This window comes from Dipodomys ordii, unplaced genomic scaffold, assembly GCF_000151885.1.
Source record: "Dipodomys ordii isolate 6190 unplaced genomic scaffold, Dord_2.0 Scaffold371, whole genome shotgun sequence".
Classification (NCBI taxonomy): Eukaryota; Metazoa; Chordata; class Mammalia; order Rodentia; family Heteromyidae; genus Dipodomys; species Dipodomys ordii.
In genome coordinates this window covers 146,386-165,733 of record NW_012267587.1, presented here as the reverse complement: position 1 = coordinate 165,733, position 19,348 = coordinate 146,386, and the positions used below count along the sequence as shown (strand labels likewise).

Here is a 19,348-nt window from a genome sequence, read left to right as displayed (position 1 = left end):
TCTAGGTCTGGGAGGAGCTCAAGTCTTGGTGGAGCTGAGGAGCAAAGGTGGGGATAATATTAACTTTCCTCAGATCTCAGTCTTCTGAGAAGTTAAGATTACAGCCATTAGACATGAGAGTCCAGTTACAATGTCCTCTTTTAAATTCAGATTATATTTTAATAAAATAAGATGAAATAGAAAACTTGACAATTTTGAGGCAGATTGTTCAGTCACTAATGTGGATGAGGACAGTCCAAATCCCAAAACACACAAAAATATCCCACTTTGAAATGTGTAACACTCCTCATCTTAAGTATTGTGAATGTGAACATTTAGGCTACAATAAATACGTTTTAAGATTTCTCTTTTTGGGGGGGGTCTAGTCGTGGGGCCTGAACTCTGGGCCTGGGTGCTGTCCCTCAGTTCTTCAGCTCAAGTCTAGCCCTCTACCACTTGAGCCATAGTGTCATTTCCGGCTTTTTCTTTTTGCTTATGTGGTGCTGAGGAATGCAACCCAGGGCCTCTGGCATGCAAGACAAGCGTCTACCACTGAGCCACCTTCCCAGCTCCACTTTAATTTTTCAAAGAAAGAAAATATTCTTATGATGTAGAAAACCCCAGTACTAATGTGCAAACACTTCTTTTAAAAGATTCATATTGTGTTTCCTATCAAAAACAACCTCACTGAAGTAAACAGAATAAATTTTCACTTTTTGTAAATGTCACTGTAAAATTCATGTATTTTATTTTAACAATTACCATTGTGGGTAAATGGGAAAAAAAGACAGAACGCTGGATAGTAGAATTTCCTGTGTCATCAACCAACAAGTATAAGCAAAAGCACATCCCTATATAAGTTGTTTCTTTTAAATTTTATGGATCTACATTTTGGAGTGTATTTTCTGTTAATATTGTTTAGTAACACATAAGGCTTTAGTCTTCTGTGGATTTGTCATTACTGGATACTTTAATGTTCTACTTGATTCAGGAATGTTTCTTCTCCCATAAGAAGGCTTTATGCTTTTCCAGCCCACCTATCATATTCTGAGCAGGAACTTCTAGGGTAAAATCACACAGGTTCTTTCTGACTCTCATTTGGCTTCTCTCCAAGCCATGGTTCCAGAATCTTTATTCATTGTCAACAGCAAGAAAGAATGGCAGGATCTCTGATGAGATTCTTTTACTTCTCAATGTTTGACATTCCATTTTATGAATCTAAGTGTTTCCAAGATTGAAGAACATTAAAAAAAAAAAGATTCAGCTTCAGGAACATGTTTCTCAAAAAGCTAAAGATGGCTTGGAGATTTAGCAGATTATCAAAACTTGCCTTCTAAGTTAAGAGCAGATTTGCTTTAGTTTGTTTCTCATTTTTTATTGTGAGGACAAAGTGGTCCCACTTGTTATGTGATTCAATGACACCTAGGAGGTAACTTCTCATGGAAGGCAAAGGTTGGCTAGAAACTGGTCAGACATCACATCCTCATACACACATTAGACTATCCTAATGAAGTTTTACTGGATTTGCTGAAATAGTGTGTTCAAACATAACTTTGATTGTTGTACAGGACTGAGTGTGTTATAAGTACTTCGATTGTCTCTGTAAATACTCTTAGACTGCTTTGTGGTATTTGTCTTTCTTGAAACTTAGGCTGTATTTTTGATGGTATTTATAGAAATCTCTGTTTTTCTCTAAGGTATGTACAAGTGTAGCTGGACCATCTTTCTATGTAATTCTATATTAAGTTCTTTTTAGGACTCTTTGTGCCATCTTTGATACTTTTATATACTTGAGAGAAATGCAACAAGGTTCACATTGTTGTCACAACTTTCCTAGGTTTTGTTGGAGTTTGGAAGGATTTTTGGTATTTTTTTTAAATCTATAGCCATACTAACATGTGTAAAATAGTTATTTTATTGTAATTTTGATTTGAATTATTCTCATGACCATTGATTCTACTTTTATACTTTAATCAGCTATTTGTGTATGTCCTTTTTAGAAAAGTCTCTTCAATCTTTTTCCTATTTTAAAATTAGATTTTGTTGTGTGGGGGTTACTTGTAGGATTTTCTTTATATTTTCTCATTCAGATTTGTTAGAAATCTATTTAAAGACATATGTAAATATTTTCTCCTACCATGCTTTTGCTTCTTCCTTGATAGTTCTTTTCATTATACAAGATTATGATTATGTGCACTTAATCTTGTTTTTTTTTCTTTTTTGGTTTTGTATTTATTTTTTAATTTTTACTTATTTATTTTCGTGGCTTTGTTTTGTTTTGTTTTTTTTTTTTGTCAGTTCTGGGGCCTGAACTCTGGGCCTGGGTGCTATCCCTCAGCTATTCAGCTCAAGGCTAGCACTCTACCACTTAAGCCACAGCACCCACTTCTGACTTTTTCTGCTTATGTGGTACTGAGTAATGGAGCCCAGGGCCTGATGCATTCGAGGCAAGCACTCTACCACTAAGCCACCTTCCCAGCCCTTATTCATTAATTTATTTATTGTTAGTCATGTGGCTTGAAGTCTGGGTCTGAGCTTGTGCCTCAGCCCATCAGTTCAAGCCTAGCACTCTACCACTTGGGCCACTGCACCACTTCTGGCTTTCTGGTGCTTCATTGGAGATAAGATTTCACAGGTTTTCCTGCCCAGGCTGGCTTTGAACCATGATCCTCAGATCTGACTCTCCTGAGTAGTTAGGATTCCAGGTGTGAGCCCCCAGAGCCTGGCACTTGTTTGTTTGCCTCTTTGTTGCATGAGTCACTTTTGGTGTCCTATTTAAGATTTACTGTCAAATCTAATGCCAGAAGGCTTTCTTCCTCTCCTGTCTTCTCCTCCTCCTTTCCCTTTTCCTCTTTTTCCCTTCTCTCCACTACTCTCTTGTCTCCTCTTCTTCCACCTTTTCCCTGACTTTTTGCTTCCCTTCTCTCTCTCCTCCACTCATTTTCTTTTCTCTTTATGTCTGAGATGAAGACTTGCCAGTTTTCACAACCATTAGGTTTCTAATTAAAAACACATGTAATACACATAACTCAGACTCCACCATAGGTTTCTAGAGCTACTATTGGAGCTTGAACTCCAGGTCTCACAGTCAGTCACCTTCCTCACTCACTGTTGGCACTATCACTGGAGCCATACCTCTAACCTGTTCATTAGCTGCTTAATTTGAGTTTTCTATCTAAGCTGGCTTCCAGACCTCAGTTTCCTCCTTAATAGTTAGGGTAAAATGACAGTCTTGAACACCATAAGTGCTTGTCTTGTTTTTTCTTACCTCAACATTTAACATTAACACTTAATTGAATACTACAATGAAACAGATTATTGTTATTGGTTTATGTAGAATTAATATTCAACCTAAACTGAAATAGTTTATCTTTCCATTTAAGTGTTGCATTATATGTCTAATAATTGAAACTGTTCTTCTAACTATGGTAGATTTTGATCACCAAGCAAATGGTTTATGCTGGAGGTATTATTTTATTATTAATGTAATTTAATGTTATTATGGAGGTAATGCATACAGAGATTAATACTTTTATTTTTATACAGTGTCTTCCATTCCTTCACTCTCTCCCAATCCCTCCCTCCTATCTCTACTCTTGAGTTGTATACTATATTTTCATCTGCCTATATCCCTCAAATTCTATGGCTCTGCCACACCCTCCAGAAGATATACATGTGAATACACCATACATAATTGAAAGCACTTGTATTTATTTCACAACTTAATTAAGAGAGTGGCTCCCTTTAATATTCTATAAATCATAGTGATAGCATACATTTGTTACAGATCCATTCTACTTTCCATCTGTTTGTTTTACTGATAGATTATTAGAAACATATTGTTGGATTTTATTGTGTTTACAACATAGATTTCTTTCTCATACTGATTTCTGAAGAGCTAAAGTAACTCTATTTTAAGATCAAGCCCCTTGAGCTGTGCTGCGCTCAGCGTAACCACCAAAGAGAGCTGTGCTGCCAAAGGAAAAAATAGTTCTCAGAAAAACCGCAGGTTGCCACCAACCCTGCCCAACCTTAAGAAACAGAACAGTTGCCCAGGTGTTCCATCAGAAAAAGGGAAGTGCAGTCCGGGTGTACTTAAACCCCCTGAACTTATGAACTTGCTTGTGTGGAAACCCCCCTGAACTTGCTTGTGTGGAAACCCCCTAAACTTGTGAACTTGTTTAATACTATAAAAGTTGTACTAATTTTGTGCTCGGGGCCTCTTAGCATTACCAGTTACTGAGTGCACGGAGGACCAAGCTCAAGTTTGCAAAAAATGACTCTTTGTTGTTTTCATTGATCGTGGTCTCTGGTGGTCTGTGAGGGGGCATCTGAAACCAGGTACTTCAATTTCTAGACAATTTGTCTTCAGATCTATTGTCAGTGTGTCTGTCTTGGTAAATATAACAGCATAGTGCTTTATAAACAGCATTTAGATAAAGATAATGCCTTCCACATGTGTCTGTGTGATGACCGTTTATCTGGTTGTTCAGTCATTAAGAGGAGTATTAGATGCCAGGCCCCGGTGGCTCACGCCTGTAATCCTAGCTACTCAGGAGGCTGAGATATGAGGATCACAGTTCAAAGCCAGCACGGGCAAGAATGTCCATGAGACTCTTATCTCCAATAAAGCACTAGAAAACCGGAAGTGGCAGTGTGGCTCAAGTGGTAGAGTGCTCACCTTGACATCAAGAGTTGAGGGATAGCATGCAAACCCTGAGTACAAGCCCCACGACCGACAAAAAAAAAGAGGAGTATTAATTCTACAATCATAATTATAGATTAAAGAAATTAACATTCTTTGGCCTTTTAACCATACCTTTGTACACTACTTTTCAGAATAAAATTTTTATTATATAGATTGATGATATACCTGTTATTATCAATGCTCTGTATCTGTGGTAACACAATTTGTGCTGATGTTTATTTCCTCTCATATTATCAGTATTTTACTTTTCATTATTGCTTTTTGCTTCAGGTATCATTATTGATTTATTTTGATTTCTTAATAATTAATGTATATTTCTTTGGATGGCTTAATGAGTTTTTTGAGTATATTTTCTTCAGTTTAAATCAGAAATTACCTGATATATTTAGTATTTTTAGATTACAATATAAATATGATTTCATTTTAGTAATTACTTTGCTATTTATTATGTTTGCTATTTATTATGTCTCATCTGATTCTTCTTTCTTAGTTTGCTTTCATGTAACCTACAGACAGCAAATCAACTGTAATATAATTTCAGGCAATCTTCTATACACTGCAAATCACCTCTGATGCCTATTACATTTTAAATTATACTAAATAGTTGTTATACTGCATGGTTCATGATAATGCCAGTTTTATCAAAGACTCCATGCTTACTATAGGTGCCATACTTTGTCAAGTATTTTGGTTCTATGGTTTGTTGAATCTGTGAAACAAACAAATATGTAAGTCCTAATATACTCCTTTGAAAATGCTACTAGAGGGGCTGGGAAGGTGGCTTAGTGGTAGAGTGCTTGCCTTTCATGCATGAGGCCCTGGGTTCGATTGCTCAGCACCACATAAACAGAACAAGCTGGAAGTGGTGCTGTGGTTCAAGTGGTAGAGCAGTAGCCTTGAGCCGAAGAGATAAGGGACAGAGCCCAGGCCCAAAGATCAAGCCCCGTGACTGATGAAAAGAAAAAAGAAAAAAATGCTCTTATACAGTAGCTGTAACCTAATCTTGTAGTTTGACTGTTTTTTTAATAAAGAAGTAACCCCAAGCAAATCGTTTAAATGGGGATGCAGGTGGACCCATTGCAACAATGAGATATACAAGTCGTTATGTCAAAAAACGACCTTTACAACTTTGGTGGCGGGGGAGGATTGGGTAGGAGGGTCGGGGGAATGGACAGGGATGGGAAGGGGAAACTAAGGAGGAGGCTACAATGTTTGATAAGAAATGCTCATTATCTTGCCCATGTAATTGTAACCCCTCTGTACAGTATTTTCACAATAAAAAATAAATAAATAAAATCTAAAAAAAAAAGAAGTTACCACAAATTTTGTGTACAGAATAAAGACCATCCTTAGGATGAAGCACAGAACTTCTAAATATGTAAAACATGCATCATAATTGTTGCTATACTATAGAACTGCAAGAAAGTAAATTTCCCAAACAGTCTGATTTTTCTTATGGCAGACATAGGTAGTTAAGTTACTGGAGGTACTGCATTGCATTATTACTAGGTACTCTAAGAGTTTACAATATTGTCACAATACTAGCCTATGACATTATATAATATAGTTACTTTTCAATGGAATAATTCCATTGAAAATCTGAATCAATTACACTTTTTAATTTTTTGTTGGTATTCTTTGAACACTGGTCCTCATATTTGCCAGGCAAGTACAGTACTAATTAATGCATATTACTAATCCACATACTTTGTTTTGATTACACTTATTTATATATTGAATCTTCATGCTGTATGAATCATGAATATGGTGCTGTGTTTTCCCTTTAGACAGATTACATTAAATATATGTTCTATACATTCCTTTATATTACCTACACATTTATAATTTTCATGTGTAGTTTCATGTTGACATTTTCTTATTGTCTTGAAGCAGGATAAATTTCTTGTAACACTTTCAGAGAGAGATGTGTTATTAATTAATTACCTTTCCTGAAAATAGCCATAATTTGCATTTTTAGAAGTGTGAATTGACTAAGAAAGAAAAACTTAAACACAGAAAAATATTATTTTCCATCATAAAATATCATTATTACTTTCATGATACCTTAGAGAGAAAGGCATATAATTCTCATAAATCAATTCCAACTTTGCTATTTTAAAATCTTAAATTTAAAAAGATAATGTGTCATCTTTACAATGAAGAGTTTTGGGATATCAATTAATTTTTTGTATTTTTTTCCTATGAATCATTTTAGAGGTGCAAAAAAATAGATGCTGTGATTAAGTCTTTCCAGGATAAATCTCTGTGTGAAATAGTCACAACTACTGATACAGTTGAGGGAAGAGTGTGATTAGGAACAACTTTTATTTTGAGCTCAAAATATAAGGAAGAGCTGACTAGGACTAATGGGAACCCTGAAGGATGAGGACTGAGGATTTCAGTGAACCTGATGAGATGCATGCCCAGGGAGACTACTGAAGTTGAAGAACCCCACAGATATTTTGAGCATTTTTATCCAAAATTATGAGAATCCAAATGAGCTGCAACATTTGAATATGGTAGAGAATGGAAGGTAGTACAATAAGAGACCATATTCTTTAGACAGTATTGGAGGACACTCCAGTAAACATAATGAATATAGAGAAGAGTGTGATAATTCTACCGTCCTTGTGCAAGAAATATTTCAGGGAGGGAGGAAAACACCTGAATGTACTGTATGTGCAAAGTCATTCCACTTAAGACCTACAGTAGGGCTGGGAAGGTGGCTCAGTAGTAGAGCACTTGCCTTGCATGCCTGAGGCCCTGGGTTTAATTCCTCAGCACCACATTAGCAAAAAAAAAAAAAAAGCCAGAAATGTCACTATGGCTCAAGTGGTAGAGCACTAGCCTTGAGCTGAAGAGCTGAGGGACAGCACCCAGGCCCAGAGTTCAGGCCCCCATGACTGGAGCCAAAAAGAAAATACCTACAGTCAGTTCACATAAAAATGTACACAGGAGAGAATCTTTATATTTGTACTTGATTTGCAAAATCTTTCAATAAAGACATACACCTAACAAAACCTCAGAGGATGTATCCACAGGAGAAGCTTGATGAGCATCAGCAGTGTCCAAAATCTATGTCTGAGAAAACAGAACTGATTTTCCCTCCACAAGAGCCCACAGTAGAGAAACCCTATAAATATGAAGAATGTAAGAAAATTTCGATGTACAAGTCAGTTCTCAGCACGCACCACAGAATTCACACAGAAGAGAAACCTTATTTTTTATTTTATTTTATTTTTATTTATTTGTTCTTTTGGGTCTGGTCGTGGGGCCTGAACTCTGGGCCTGGGCACTGTCCCTCCGCTCTTCAGCTCAAGGCTAGTGCTCTACCACTTGAGCCAAAGTGCCACTTCCGGCTTTTTTCTTTTTGCTTATGTGGTGCAGAGGAATCGAACCCAGGGCCTCATGCATTCAAGGCAAGCGCTCTACCACTGAGCCACGTTCCCAGCCCGAAACCTTATGAATGCAAGAAATGTAGAACTCACTTTGCATCAGAGAGCACACAGGAGACCAAAATTATGAATGTAACAAATGTGGAAAGTCTTTCCACCATTAAGTCAAACCTTCATGTTCATCAGAGAATGAACATAGGACTATCAGTGAAGTAGAAAGTCTTTCAACTGGAAGGTACAACTTGCATTTCATCAGAGAACACATAGAGGAGAGAAACCTTATGATTGCAACAAATGTGGAAAATCCTTCAAGCAGAGGTCACAGCTTTGCAGCCATAATAGAATTCACACAGGTGAGAAACGTTATGAGTGTAACAAATGTTGAAAGTCCTCCTGGAATTCAGATTGCAACACACATAAGAGAAATCACACAGGAGAGAAGCGTTTTGAATGTCACAAATGTGGAAGTCCCTTCAGATTGAAATGAAAGCTTACTTTGCATCAGAGAACACACCCATGATAGAAACCTTATGCATGTAAGAAATGGGTAAGTCCTTCACCCTGAATTCACACCTCCATTCACCTATGAGGATTCACACACCTGAGAAACCTTAGGAATGTAATAAATGTGGGAAATCTCACCTGGAAGATAACTCATTTTGCATCAGAGAAACCAAACAGGTTACAACAAGTCTTACAGCTTGAACTTAGAGACTAGGCACTTTACGATTTTTAATTGGGCTTGGGTCTTGAACTCTGGGCCTGGGCACTGGCCATGAGCTCTTCAGCTCAACGCTACTGCTCTACCAGTTGAGGAGCCTCACCACTTCTGGTTTTCTGAGTTGTTTATTGCAGATAAGAGTCTCCTAATCTTTTCTTGCCCAGTCTTGCTTTGAACCATGATCCTCAGATCTCAGTCTGCAGAGAAGGTAGAGGCCTGAGACACTAGTGCCTAGCAACACTTTCCTGAATCATTTCTTCTCAAGGCTAACAATGCTCTACCACTTGAACCATAGCTACACTTGCACTTTCTTGTGATAAAGACAAGAGTCATAAGCATTTGGTTTTGGATTAGTAACCTAAAGGACTTCAGTGCTTACTTTATATTTAATTAATCACTAGTGATGAGCCTCTTATGATTGATTCACTCAGCCCAGTTTTTTGTTCTGCTGAGTGAGTTATAATGAAACACTAGTGTCCCTGATGTGTTTTCTCACTTTCCTAGAGGGTGAAAGTGAGTTCTCAGGAGGATGAACACCACCTCCCTTCCACCACTACTATTCTTTTCTCCAGCTCCCTTTTGATAGTTGTACCAAAACACAATTAAGACATAGTAGCAGTAAAAAAAAAATGTAATGTAAAATATTGGAAATATGTTAAAAATGAAGTGCAGAAGCTAGCTAGAAGATGGTTACAGGAATCCATAAATTGAGAGACACAAACAGATAGAAGTAGGATTGTTCTTAGATATTCGATAGGTAAAATACAGGTAAAAAGTGATCCTCATCATTTTGTATTCCACAAATAGGTAAATACAGTATTTTGAAGTATAACTGGATGTTGAGCCATCATGCCTACAATCCTAGCTATTCTTGAGGCTGAGCTCTGAGGATCACAGTTCAAAGCCAGCCTGGGCAGGGAAGTCTGTGAGACACATATCTCAATTAATCACCAGACAAGCAGAAATGGTGCTGTGGCTCAAGTGGTAGAGTTCTCGCCTTGAACTGAAGAGCTCTGGGACCACTTAGGACCTTTAGTTCAAGCTCAGGACCAGCACAAAAACAAACAAAAAATTCATTACTAAATACCACAAATAACATAGTACATGTAATAATATTTAAAGGTGCTGGACACAAGTGTCTCATGGTAGTAAACCTGAGATCTGAGGATTGAGCTTTCATCCAGCCCTTTCAGAAAAGTCAATGAAACTCTTATCTACAATTAATCACCTAAAAATACAGGAGTAGAAAGAGTGAAAGAGCCTTAAGATAAAATGGTCAGAGATACCACCCAGACAATGAGATCAATACCTAATATTGGTACTTTTAATGTGATATATGGAAATAAATGCCAGTTTTAATAAGTGGGTGGAATTGTACAAAAATGCATACTGGCTCATGTAATTTTCACCCATATATATATATAGATAGATAGATAGATAGATAGATAGATACATGTGTGTGTGTGTGTGTGTGTGTCTGTGTGTATAAAATCTTCAGAAAAAATTTTTAAGAATGAAAAAACAACAGAAACATAGAATAAGTTCTCCTGTGGATGTAGGTAGCAGTTGGAACAGGGAGGGTAAGCAGACAGGGTAAAGGAGGTGAATATGGTTTTTTAAAAGTGTGTTTGTGTAGGTGTGTGTGTGTGTGTGTGTGTTATGTTTATCAATGAAACTTGCTGACACTGGTTTTTTTTGTCTTCATTTACTCATTTGTTGTTGTTGTTGATGATGTTGTTTGATATTCCTGGGGCTTAAACTCAAGGCTTAAGAACTGTTCCTGAATTTTGTTATGCTGAAGACCTTCACTCTCCCACTTGAGCTACAGCACCACCTCTAGGGGTGTTTGGTGGTTGTTGTTGCTTATTAGATACTAAGAAATCAAACCCAGTGTTCCATGTATGCTAGGCAAGCACTTTATCACTAAGCCATATTGCCAGCCCCAACCACACTATTTTAAGAAAGGGGGCAGGGCTGGAAGTGTGGCTCAGTGGTCGTGTGTTTCCCTTACATTCTTGAGGCACTGGTTTTCATTCCTCAGCAGCACATCAGCTGAAAATGCATTGTGACATATCACCAATTAAATGCCAAAAAACTAGAAGTGACATTGTGGCTGGAAGTGGTAGCATGCACTTTAGTGAAAAGCTTAGGGAATATGTCAGGCCCTCCCTGAGTTTAAAGTTCTCACACAACAATTGAAAGAAAAAACAAATGGTCCCAAACAAACAAAAACCTAATTACTTGCTCATTGCCTTTGTTCTTCTATTTTTCTTTGTAGTTGTAACTGAATACTTCATGTCATTCCATTTTCTACTTTCTTCCTTTCACTTTGGGGGACTGAACCTTGGGAATTGCACATGGAAGGTGGATAGTACATACCAACACATTCTTTCTTCTTTTAACATAAAAAGTCAGCTTATAGGACAGGGAAGGTGGCTAAGTGGTACAGTGCTTGCATCACATGAATGAGGAGCTGGGTTCTATACCTCAGGTTCACATACCCAGAAAAAGCCAGAAGTGGTGCTGTGGCTCAAGTGGTAGAGTGCTACCCTTGAGCAAAAGCAGCTCAAGGACAGCACCTGGGCCCTGAGATCGAGCCCGAGGACAAGCAAAACAAAAAGTCTGCTCATTGAAATTAGTAAATGCTTCCTCTGCAATAAGTGGCTTTAGTTCACTTCCAATAGTACTGTCTTTCCAGTGATTGCAGGGGACACTCACAGAACAGACCTTATGCCTCTGCTGTCACTTATAAACTAGTTGTTGTACAATAGTAAGCATCAACAGATACATTTCTGCCCTTATTATTTTGAACACAATGGGATTTGTAAGGGTTGGTAAAAATAAGTGAAGGAAACCGTTCCTTTTCACTTATTTGTTGTGATTGTAATGGATCTATCTTGCTGTGCACTCAAGTCCCACATTCTTGTCATTTGAGTTCTCTCTGAACTACTTTTCAATTTGTTTTCTTCTTAGGACACACACAAACACACACATCCTGAAGAATTTATACGAGTACACCTAACAATTGTTTTACTACGAATGCTTCTTGTCCACAAGCAATTGTATCATCTACATAGGACAAGACTATTACATTAGGCCACTGACTTGTCTTACAGGTCCCTGTATCCACAGTCAGCCCGGCAAGAAAAATATGCACAACTTGGCCCATGCTGCAGGTGCCATGCTGTGCTGGTGATGGACTGATGGGTAGCACAGGCCCTGCTCTGGGCTTCTCATTCCTGTCCCAAGGGGCTTGCCAGACTGGTCTCTTGCATGAAGACTTTGGCACTGCCCTCCTCTCCTCAGCTGGTTCCTTACCAAACTTTTCTGTATCTTCCATTTTGAATTCTAGCCTAGACCATGAGCCCAACCAACTTCCACCGCACCAGATAAAGTCTCCACATCAAACTTTTTGTAAGAAATATTTAATTTAGAATGCTTTGGCTGGGTTTTGCTCAGACTTCACATACAAGTTAGGCAAAAGATGGTTGACTGTGGATGCTCCAGGTAGTCATGTACTCAAAGTACTGAGACTTCTATAACAAGAACTTTGTACAAGGGTGTAAGTGATCCAGAAAACTTAAAGAATAAAATTTAAAAGAAATTCAATATTCATTGATGGAACAGAAAAAAATGTACACTTAATGTTAAGCTAATTATGGGAGGAAAAATGACCTAGAATTTGAGAATCATAAAGATATAAGTGTTCAAGGTAATGCAAGGGGGTCTTGGGTGGTCCCCGAGGGTCTAGTGAAAATCCTATGATAGCGTTGTTCAGTATCCACTGTGCTCTGTATCCCAGCTTCTGTCCCTTCCAGTCACTCTGAGGTGCATCATTCCAGGTTAACCTGAGGAAGAAAAAAGGTTCACCTAACATCCTGCTCTCTCCTTGGGGTCAAGATTGCTTGGGAACTGGAGGTTCTTGGATAAATACTTAGATCACTGGAGAGCAGACTCTTCAGGGTCAAGACTTTGGGTCATATTAACTGACACTGATGATGATAACACAATTTTATCTAACATAAATATGACTTTATTTGTGCACTTTATCCAGTAACATTCAATAAATGGCTATTGAAAATAATCTAATTTAAGCCGGGTGCTGGTGGCTCACGCCTGTAATCCTAGTTACTCAGGAGGCTGAGATCTGAGGATCGAGGTTCAAAGCCAGCCCGGGCAGGAAAGACCGTGAGACTCCTATCTCCAATAAACCACCAGAAAACCGGAAGTGGCGCTATAGCTCAAGCGGTAGAGCACTCGCCTTGAGCTGAAGAGCTGAGGGACAACGCCCAGGCCCAGAGTTCAAGCCCCACGACCGACAAAAAAAAAGAAGAAAATAATCTAATTTAGAGCTGAAATCTTCATACAAAAGCAGAACTCTTCTAAGGCCTAACTTTGGAAATTACTACAGGATGAAAGTTGTGGTAGGACCCTTGACATTCTGAAAAATTATATAACTTAACCCACTCTTAGTGATTGGGTCTAGGGTAAATATGTACCCAAGTCATGGTTCACCACTTCTCTTCTCAGGACAAAGGAGCTTTTAGAATGAGCTGAAACTAAATATCCTGTCACTCACCCCTTGGAGTGGCCTTGAAATAAAGTGCAATCAGAAAGGGAAAAACAAGAAAAATGCTTAAATACATCTGACAGCTCAGACTGAAAAGAGTATTTCTCCTGCATCTATGTGCTCCTAGTACAAGACCACAGTCTTCTCGTTCAGATATATTGGTATTCTAGGATCTTAAATCAACACTACTTGCCTCCTTTATTTCTTATGATACTGTTTCAAGTATACTGAAATATTTGGCCACATTTTATATGTTGAGATCTTTCATTGAAGGTCTCATTCCACTCCATACAGACATGGACCACATTGTCCTACACAGTAACTTGAACCTCTGCAAGGACCTATGAACTAGTCAGAAACATAAAGGTATATTCACGTCCATTCACATGACAAAAGATACCCAAATATTCGTGACAATCTATCATTACCCTGGCTTATAAGACATTTCAATGTCAACTTCAATTGAGGGACAATGACTATACCCTATGGAGTACATTAGGCTTACACAGGAATGATAACTTTTCTGCACAAGGGACAAAGAGCCCATTTAAAAAAATATCTTCCCTGGCTTTGGAGTTTTTCTGCTCAGGCCTGGGTACTGTCCCTGAGCTTTTTAAATAAATAACCAAAAGTAATGATAGTCTATCAACTTGATTCACAGCACTACTTGTGGGAAATTTGGTGATAATTGGCGCTAACACCTTCACAGCATTTCCTACCTAGTTTGCCTTTCAATTGTTATCCTTAAAACTCATACTCTTGAGCAACTAAGAATTCAGATGTGTAGCACCAGTGCCCTGTTAGATCAGTAGATCTGAACTACTTGATTCAAGCAGGAGTCATGGTTTCCACACAATAGGATATAAATTTTATAACATCATATAGACATATGCAAAGGTCCTTTTGCAATCACTTGGTAAAGGACTGTTTACCTATCATTCTGTAAACCACATCCAAATTCTTCTACTAAGTATTTAGAAGAATGTATTGTTTGCACAGGTCATATTAGTAGTCCTCAGGTTGAATTTAGGGGGAAAATTTTTAAGTCTTCCTTTACCTTCCATGCCAGAAGCCCTTTTGTATCACTCAATTTTCACCTTACAGTCTTGCTTCTCTGCCTGGGCATTTCTAGACTAATTTTTATAATTACATGTCACAAGGAGCAAACAAGATAGGCACATATCACCAGATCCACCCTTTTATTGATTAAGATACCATTTTCATGAAGGTTTTGCATAGGATGGCCTACAAATATTACCGTTCTAATTTAGCTTCCTGAGTAGCTAAGATTCCACACTTGAGGGAGTGTAACTGGCTCGTTTTTAATTGCTGGTCTTATATTAAGTGAGCAGTAAGTCTCTTAAATTTTGAGCTTAACCAAAAGTATTGGCCAAGTGATAGTAATAAAAATGATTAAAGCAATAATTAAATATGTTATCATCAGACCTATGTTGAATGAATGAGGTATTTTGGTTCCCGCCTTTTAATTTCAGCTATATGACAGGCCTAGGTAGGACTCCACTCTGTGAACCATCCCTTCTCAGAAAGCATCCAGTGTGTAAACATGGGAGAATGAGCTATTTCCAAATGCCTGGTGTATATGCCTCTGTGTGTGTGTGTGTGTGTGTATGTGTATGTGTGCCACAAGTAGGAAGGCCAAGGGCACAAGTGCCTCCCAATCCCTCCATTTTTGTACTAGGCCTGTATAGACCACCAGAAGGGTGAACAGTGTGAGGGAAGGAGTTAAGCTAGCAACCTAGCTAAATCTGGCAATGTGAAGTCCACTGTCCTTATCTTGTTAATGGAATCATGGCCAGGATTTAAGGATTCTCTTTTAACAATAAAAACATATACTGACATTGTTGAAGGCACAGGAAGCCTGAGGTGAAGCACTGAATGAAACCTCTTGTTCCCAGAGAGAGAAGATTTCTTCAGAAAAGCCCACAGGGCTCATGCTTTGATTCCTAGCTTTTATGGAGGCCAAGATGAGAGAATCTCCTTTGAAACCAGCTCTGGCAGAAAAGACAGTAGAAATATCTCTACTTAACCACCAAAAATCAAGATGTGGCACAAGTGGTAGAGTGATAGTGTTGCTTTAAAAAAAGAGAAAATATCAAGTATGTTAAATCAGTTCCTGAGGTGAAGACCTCATATTGTCACAAAAACATTTGTTCATGAAAGTGTGAAAGTAGAGCTCTTCATGGAAGCAAACAGCTCTGGACTTATCTAGAATGACTGGCTTATATAGGATCTGGAGTCTTGGTCTTGGTTTACTAATTAAGCACTTTCTGATGTAACACAGACATTTTTTCTAAATGCATCCAGGCTACGTTTAAGTACATAACTATACAGAGGGATCTATCTTGGCTCTAGAAATTCTAACTTTAGGTCAAACTTTGTGTTTATGTAAATGAAGACAGTATATTTGTTGTAAGGTGAATTATCCCAGAAGTCACATTTTTTTATTGTATAAATGATGTAATTAGGCTCTCGGTAAGTTTAGAACACTACTATGTAAAAATATGAAACACTTCATGAATGTACATGTCATCCTTGCACAGGGGCCATGCTAATCTTCTCTGTATCGTTCCAATTTCAGCCAATGTGCTGCCGAAGTGAGCACAGAAGCCACATTTTGGAAGATGGAATACTGGAATCTTTATTACACAGGTAGCAGTCTGCAAGCAGCCCATTATAACAAAGGATTGCTGTCGACAAATACACTTAGACAGCTTGGAAACAGGCCAGAAAGGAAAAAAAAGAATAAAAACAATACCAACAAACCAATACAGCACTGAATTGGGACACCATGATTAACAGAGACAAGCCAGGAGACAGGGCACAGGACAGGATCACAGAGACATGTGGCATGGTGTCTGGTGCCACTGATGGTCCAACCTAAATAGGGCCAGGGCAGTGGGCAGGTCCACAGGAAACTCCCAGTCCCAGGCACTGGACTAACAGATTGAGTAACATATCAGCCAAATGCTCACCCCTGCTTCCAGGGATCCAGGCACACCCATCATCTGGGAGGCAGGTGATGGATGATGTCATTTCCTTCCCTGATCATGAAGACAAGATGGCAGACCTCACCATCTACCCTGTGGCCAGTATGGCACCAGCCAGGCCTGACCTCCTTACTTAATATTACTGATTTTATTAAATCACTGTATTAAATGTTACAGCCTCTGCATCATTTTCTAAATAGATAAAGAGTATACTTCTTGTAAAAGCCATTTTTTTACTTTTTTTGTTGTAGTTGGGAAAATACCAAACCCAAGGGTTACAATTACAGGAGCAAAGTAATGAGTACACTTCCTATCTAGCATTGTTGCCTCCTCCTTTGTTTCCTCTTACCATCCCTGCCCTCCCATCTCCCACACGCCCCACCAAACTTGTAAAATTCATTTTACAACATAACGTCTTGTACTTTTCATTGTTGGAATGAGTCCACCTATATCTCTATTTAAATAATTTTTCCCCTCCCCTCCACAAATTATATCAATATCAAATACAGTGAAAACAAGGACTATACCATGGTAGAGACATACAAAGCAACAAAGAAATCATCTTATATATGTATTAGCAACAATAGGAAGCAAGAAAAAAAATTGGTGTCCTTATCTTCAGTTTTATTTCCCCTAACATCAACTTATCTAACCGTTTCTGCTTGTCTCACACATATACCAGTTATTATAAGGGAAACCATGGAACCTATGTTTCTTTGGGCCTGGCTTACTTCACTCAATATAATTTTTTCCAAGTCTTTCCATTTCCTAATAAATGGGGCAATTTCATTCTTACTGATGGAGGCATAGAATTCAATTGTGTGACACATTTTCTTGATCCATTCATCTACTGAGGTGCATCAGGGTTAGTTCCATGTATTAGCTATGATAAATAATGTTGCAATAAATGTAGTCATTCTGGTAGCTTTAGGATATTCTTGTTTGTGATCATTTGGGTAAATGCCCAAAAGTGGGATTGCTGCATCACAGGAGAGCTCTATGTGTAGTCTTTTGAGGAACTTCTATAAATCTAAAATATACCTGGAATACAAAAATGAAATCCCCCAACAACACATCCTCAAAGAAACAACTGCCCAATAAATAGGTGGGCTAAAGTCTTAAAGAGAAACTTCTCTGAAGAGGAAAGGATGGCCAATAGACAAATGAAGAAATGTTCAACATCCCTAGCCATAAAAAATGCAAATCATAATATTGAAATACCACCTCACCCCAGTTAGAATGGCTATAATCAAGAACTCTAATAACAACAGATGCTGGAGGGGATGTGGACAGAAGGGAACCCTACTGCATTGTTGGTGGGAGTGTAAACTTGTTCAGCCACTTTGTAAAAGCCATTTTTCTTGAGCCCAAACTCTGAAAGAATAATTCTCACATTCACCAAAAATTAAACATTCTTCTTATGAATAGTTTATTACTTCCATCTTCCTTCTTTCCTCTCTCCCTCTCTCACTTCCCTCCTTCCTTCCTTCCTTCCTCTCAGGGCCTAGAAGTGATGCTGTAACTCAAGTAGCAAATGGTTTTATTTTTTTGTTAGCTTCAATTTTTGTGAGAGATTGATCAATGTTTTTGGGTGCTTGGTTATTTCCCCTAATGTCATATCTACCTTGGCCCTTTATGAGATAGCAAATGAAAGACTTCTTCTCAACACAAAGGAATATATTTCTTCTGGGTTTTGCATATATACTCATTGCATGGATATACATTCATTGTACAAAGAAAATATGGAATATCACATTGCATTTCAAAGTAAGTACAATATAATATGTAATTAGCCTCTAGAATATTGAGAAAACATAGGCTTGTCACATTGTCCACACTGGTGTTTTATTATAGCTCACTCAGCAGAACAACTAAATGGCCTAAGAGTGAATCAATCACAAGTTGCTCATCACCAGTAATTAATTAAAGAAAAAAGCAAGCAGTGAGGACACTTTGGGGTTCTCCCCCAAGGCAAAATGCAGAGACTCTTATCTTTATGTATCCACCATACTTTTTAAAATATATATTTTATGGTAAAAATACTATACAGATTGGTCATTTAGTTATATGAGGAAGGTCATGAATATATTTCCTATTGAGCATTGTTAACTGCTCTGAGAAAGATTTTACTACTATGTATGTATTGCAATAAGGACGAATATCTTCCATTTCAAAACTAAACTGCAATAAGTAAGTCATTGGTACTGTAATGCATGGATCACACATACAGAGGGAGACTTAAGGGAGCAGTAGAAAAATGGTTGTTCTCATGTTCTTGCCTCCAATCATAACAGTCTTTACCCATCTATTGTTCCCCTAACCATGTTGGAGATGATCTGAATCCAGTCCCAAAGGGCCAGAGATCATGTTTCCAAGAAGAGTTTATCAAATTACCCTGACCCACCATTCCTTAGTATAAAAGACACAAGTTAATAACTTCACTCTCTGAATTACTTGTCAAGACTGGTTGTTTCTCCATGCTTTGGATAATATTGAAGGACACCATAGCCACTCAAAACGATGAAAGTATGAGAAATGTTGGCTCAAAGACTGCTGAAGAGTGAAGAATGGTTTCCCATTACACCTAGCTTACCTCTGCCATGAAGGATTTTTCTGTATAATTTGCAGAGGTTTTCTGACAAAGATTTTCCTAGGTTGGGCTTCTTTCCTGGGTAAATGTTCTAATACTTGCTGAAGGTTGAGTTCTGGTTCAAAGATTTCCTCTCATGATCACATTTACAGAGATTCTGTCATGTGTCCAGGTCTCTGATACCTGTACAGATGTGACTTCTGGCAAAATGTTTTCTATACTCATAATTTCTCTCCTGTGTATGATCTCACATATGCTGAGGACTCACTTCTGATTGAAAGTCATTTCACATGTTATATTCACTACTTTCTTTTCTCCTACGTGAGTCAGTTCTCTGAGGAACACTGAGGTATTCCTTTTAGATCAAAGACTTTCCA

At 38.1% G+C, this 19,348-nt stretch overlaps 2 protein-coding genes across 2 annotated transcripts in view; one reads left to right on the top strand and one right to left on the bottom strand.

Annotated features, from left to right (window-relative positions):
• LOC106001698 (zinc finger protein 883-like) overlaps positions 1 to 8,246 on the top strand; it is a 49,198-nt gene extending 40,952 nt beyond the window's left edge. The window contains 1 exon segment of the mRNA XM_013036708.1: positions 8,197 to 8,246. Within this exon segment, the coding sequence (XP_012892162.1) occupies positions 8,197 to 8,246 (50 nt within the window).
• A 5,628-nt stretch (positions 8,247 to 13,874) lies between these two features.
• The window catches only part of LOC106001697 (zinc finger protein 684-like), a 59,825-nt gene continuing 54,351 nt past the window's right edge, over positions 13,875 to 19,348 (bottom strand). The window contains 1 exon segment of the mRNA XM_013036707.1: positions 13,875 to 13,896. Within this exon segment, the coding sequence (XP_012892161.1) occupies positions 13,875 to 13,896 (22 nt within the window).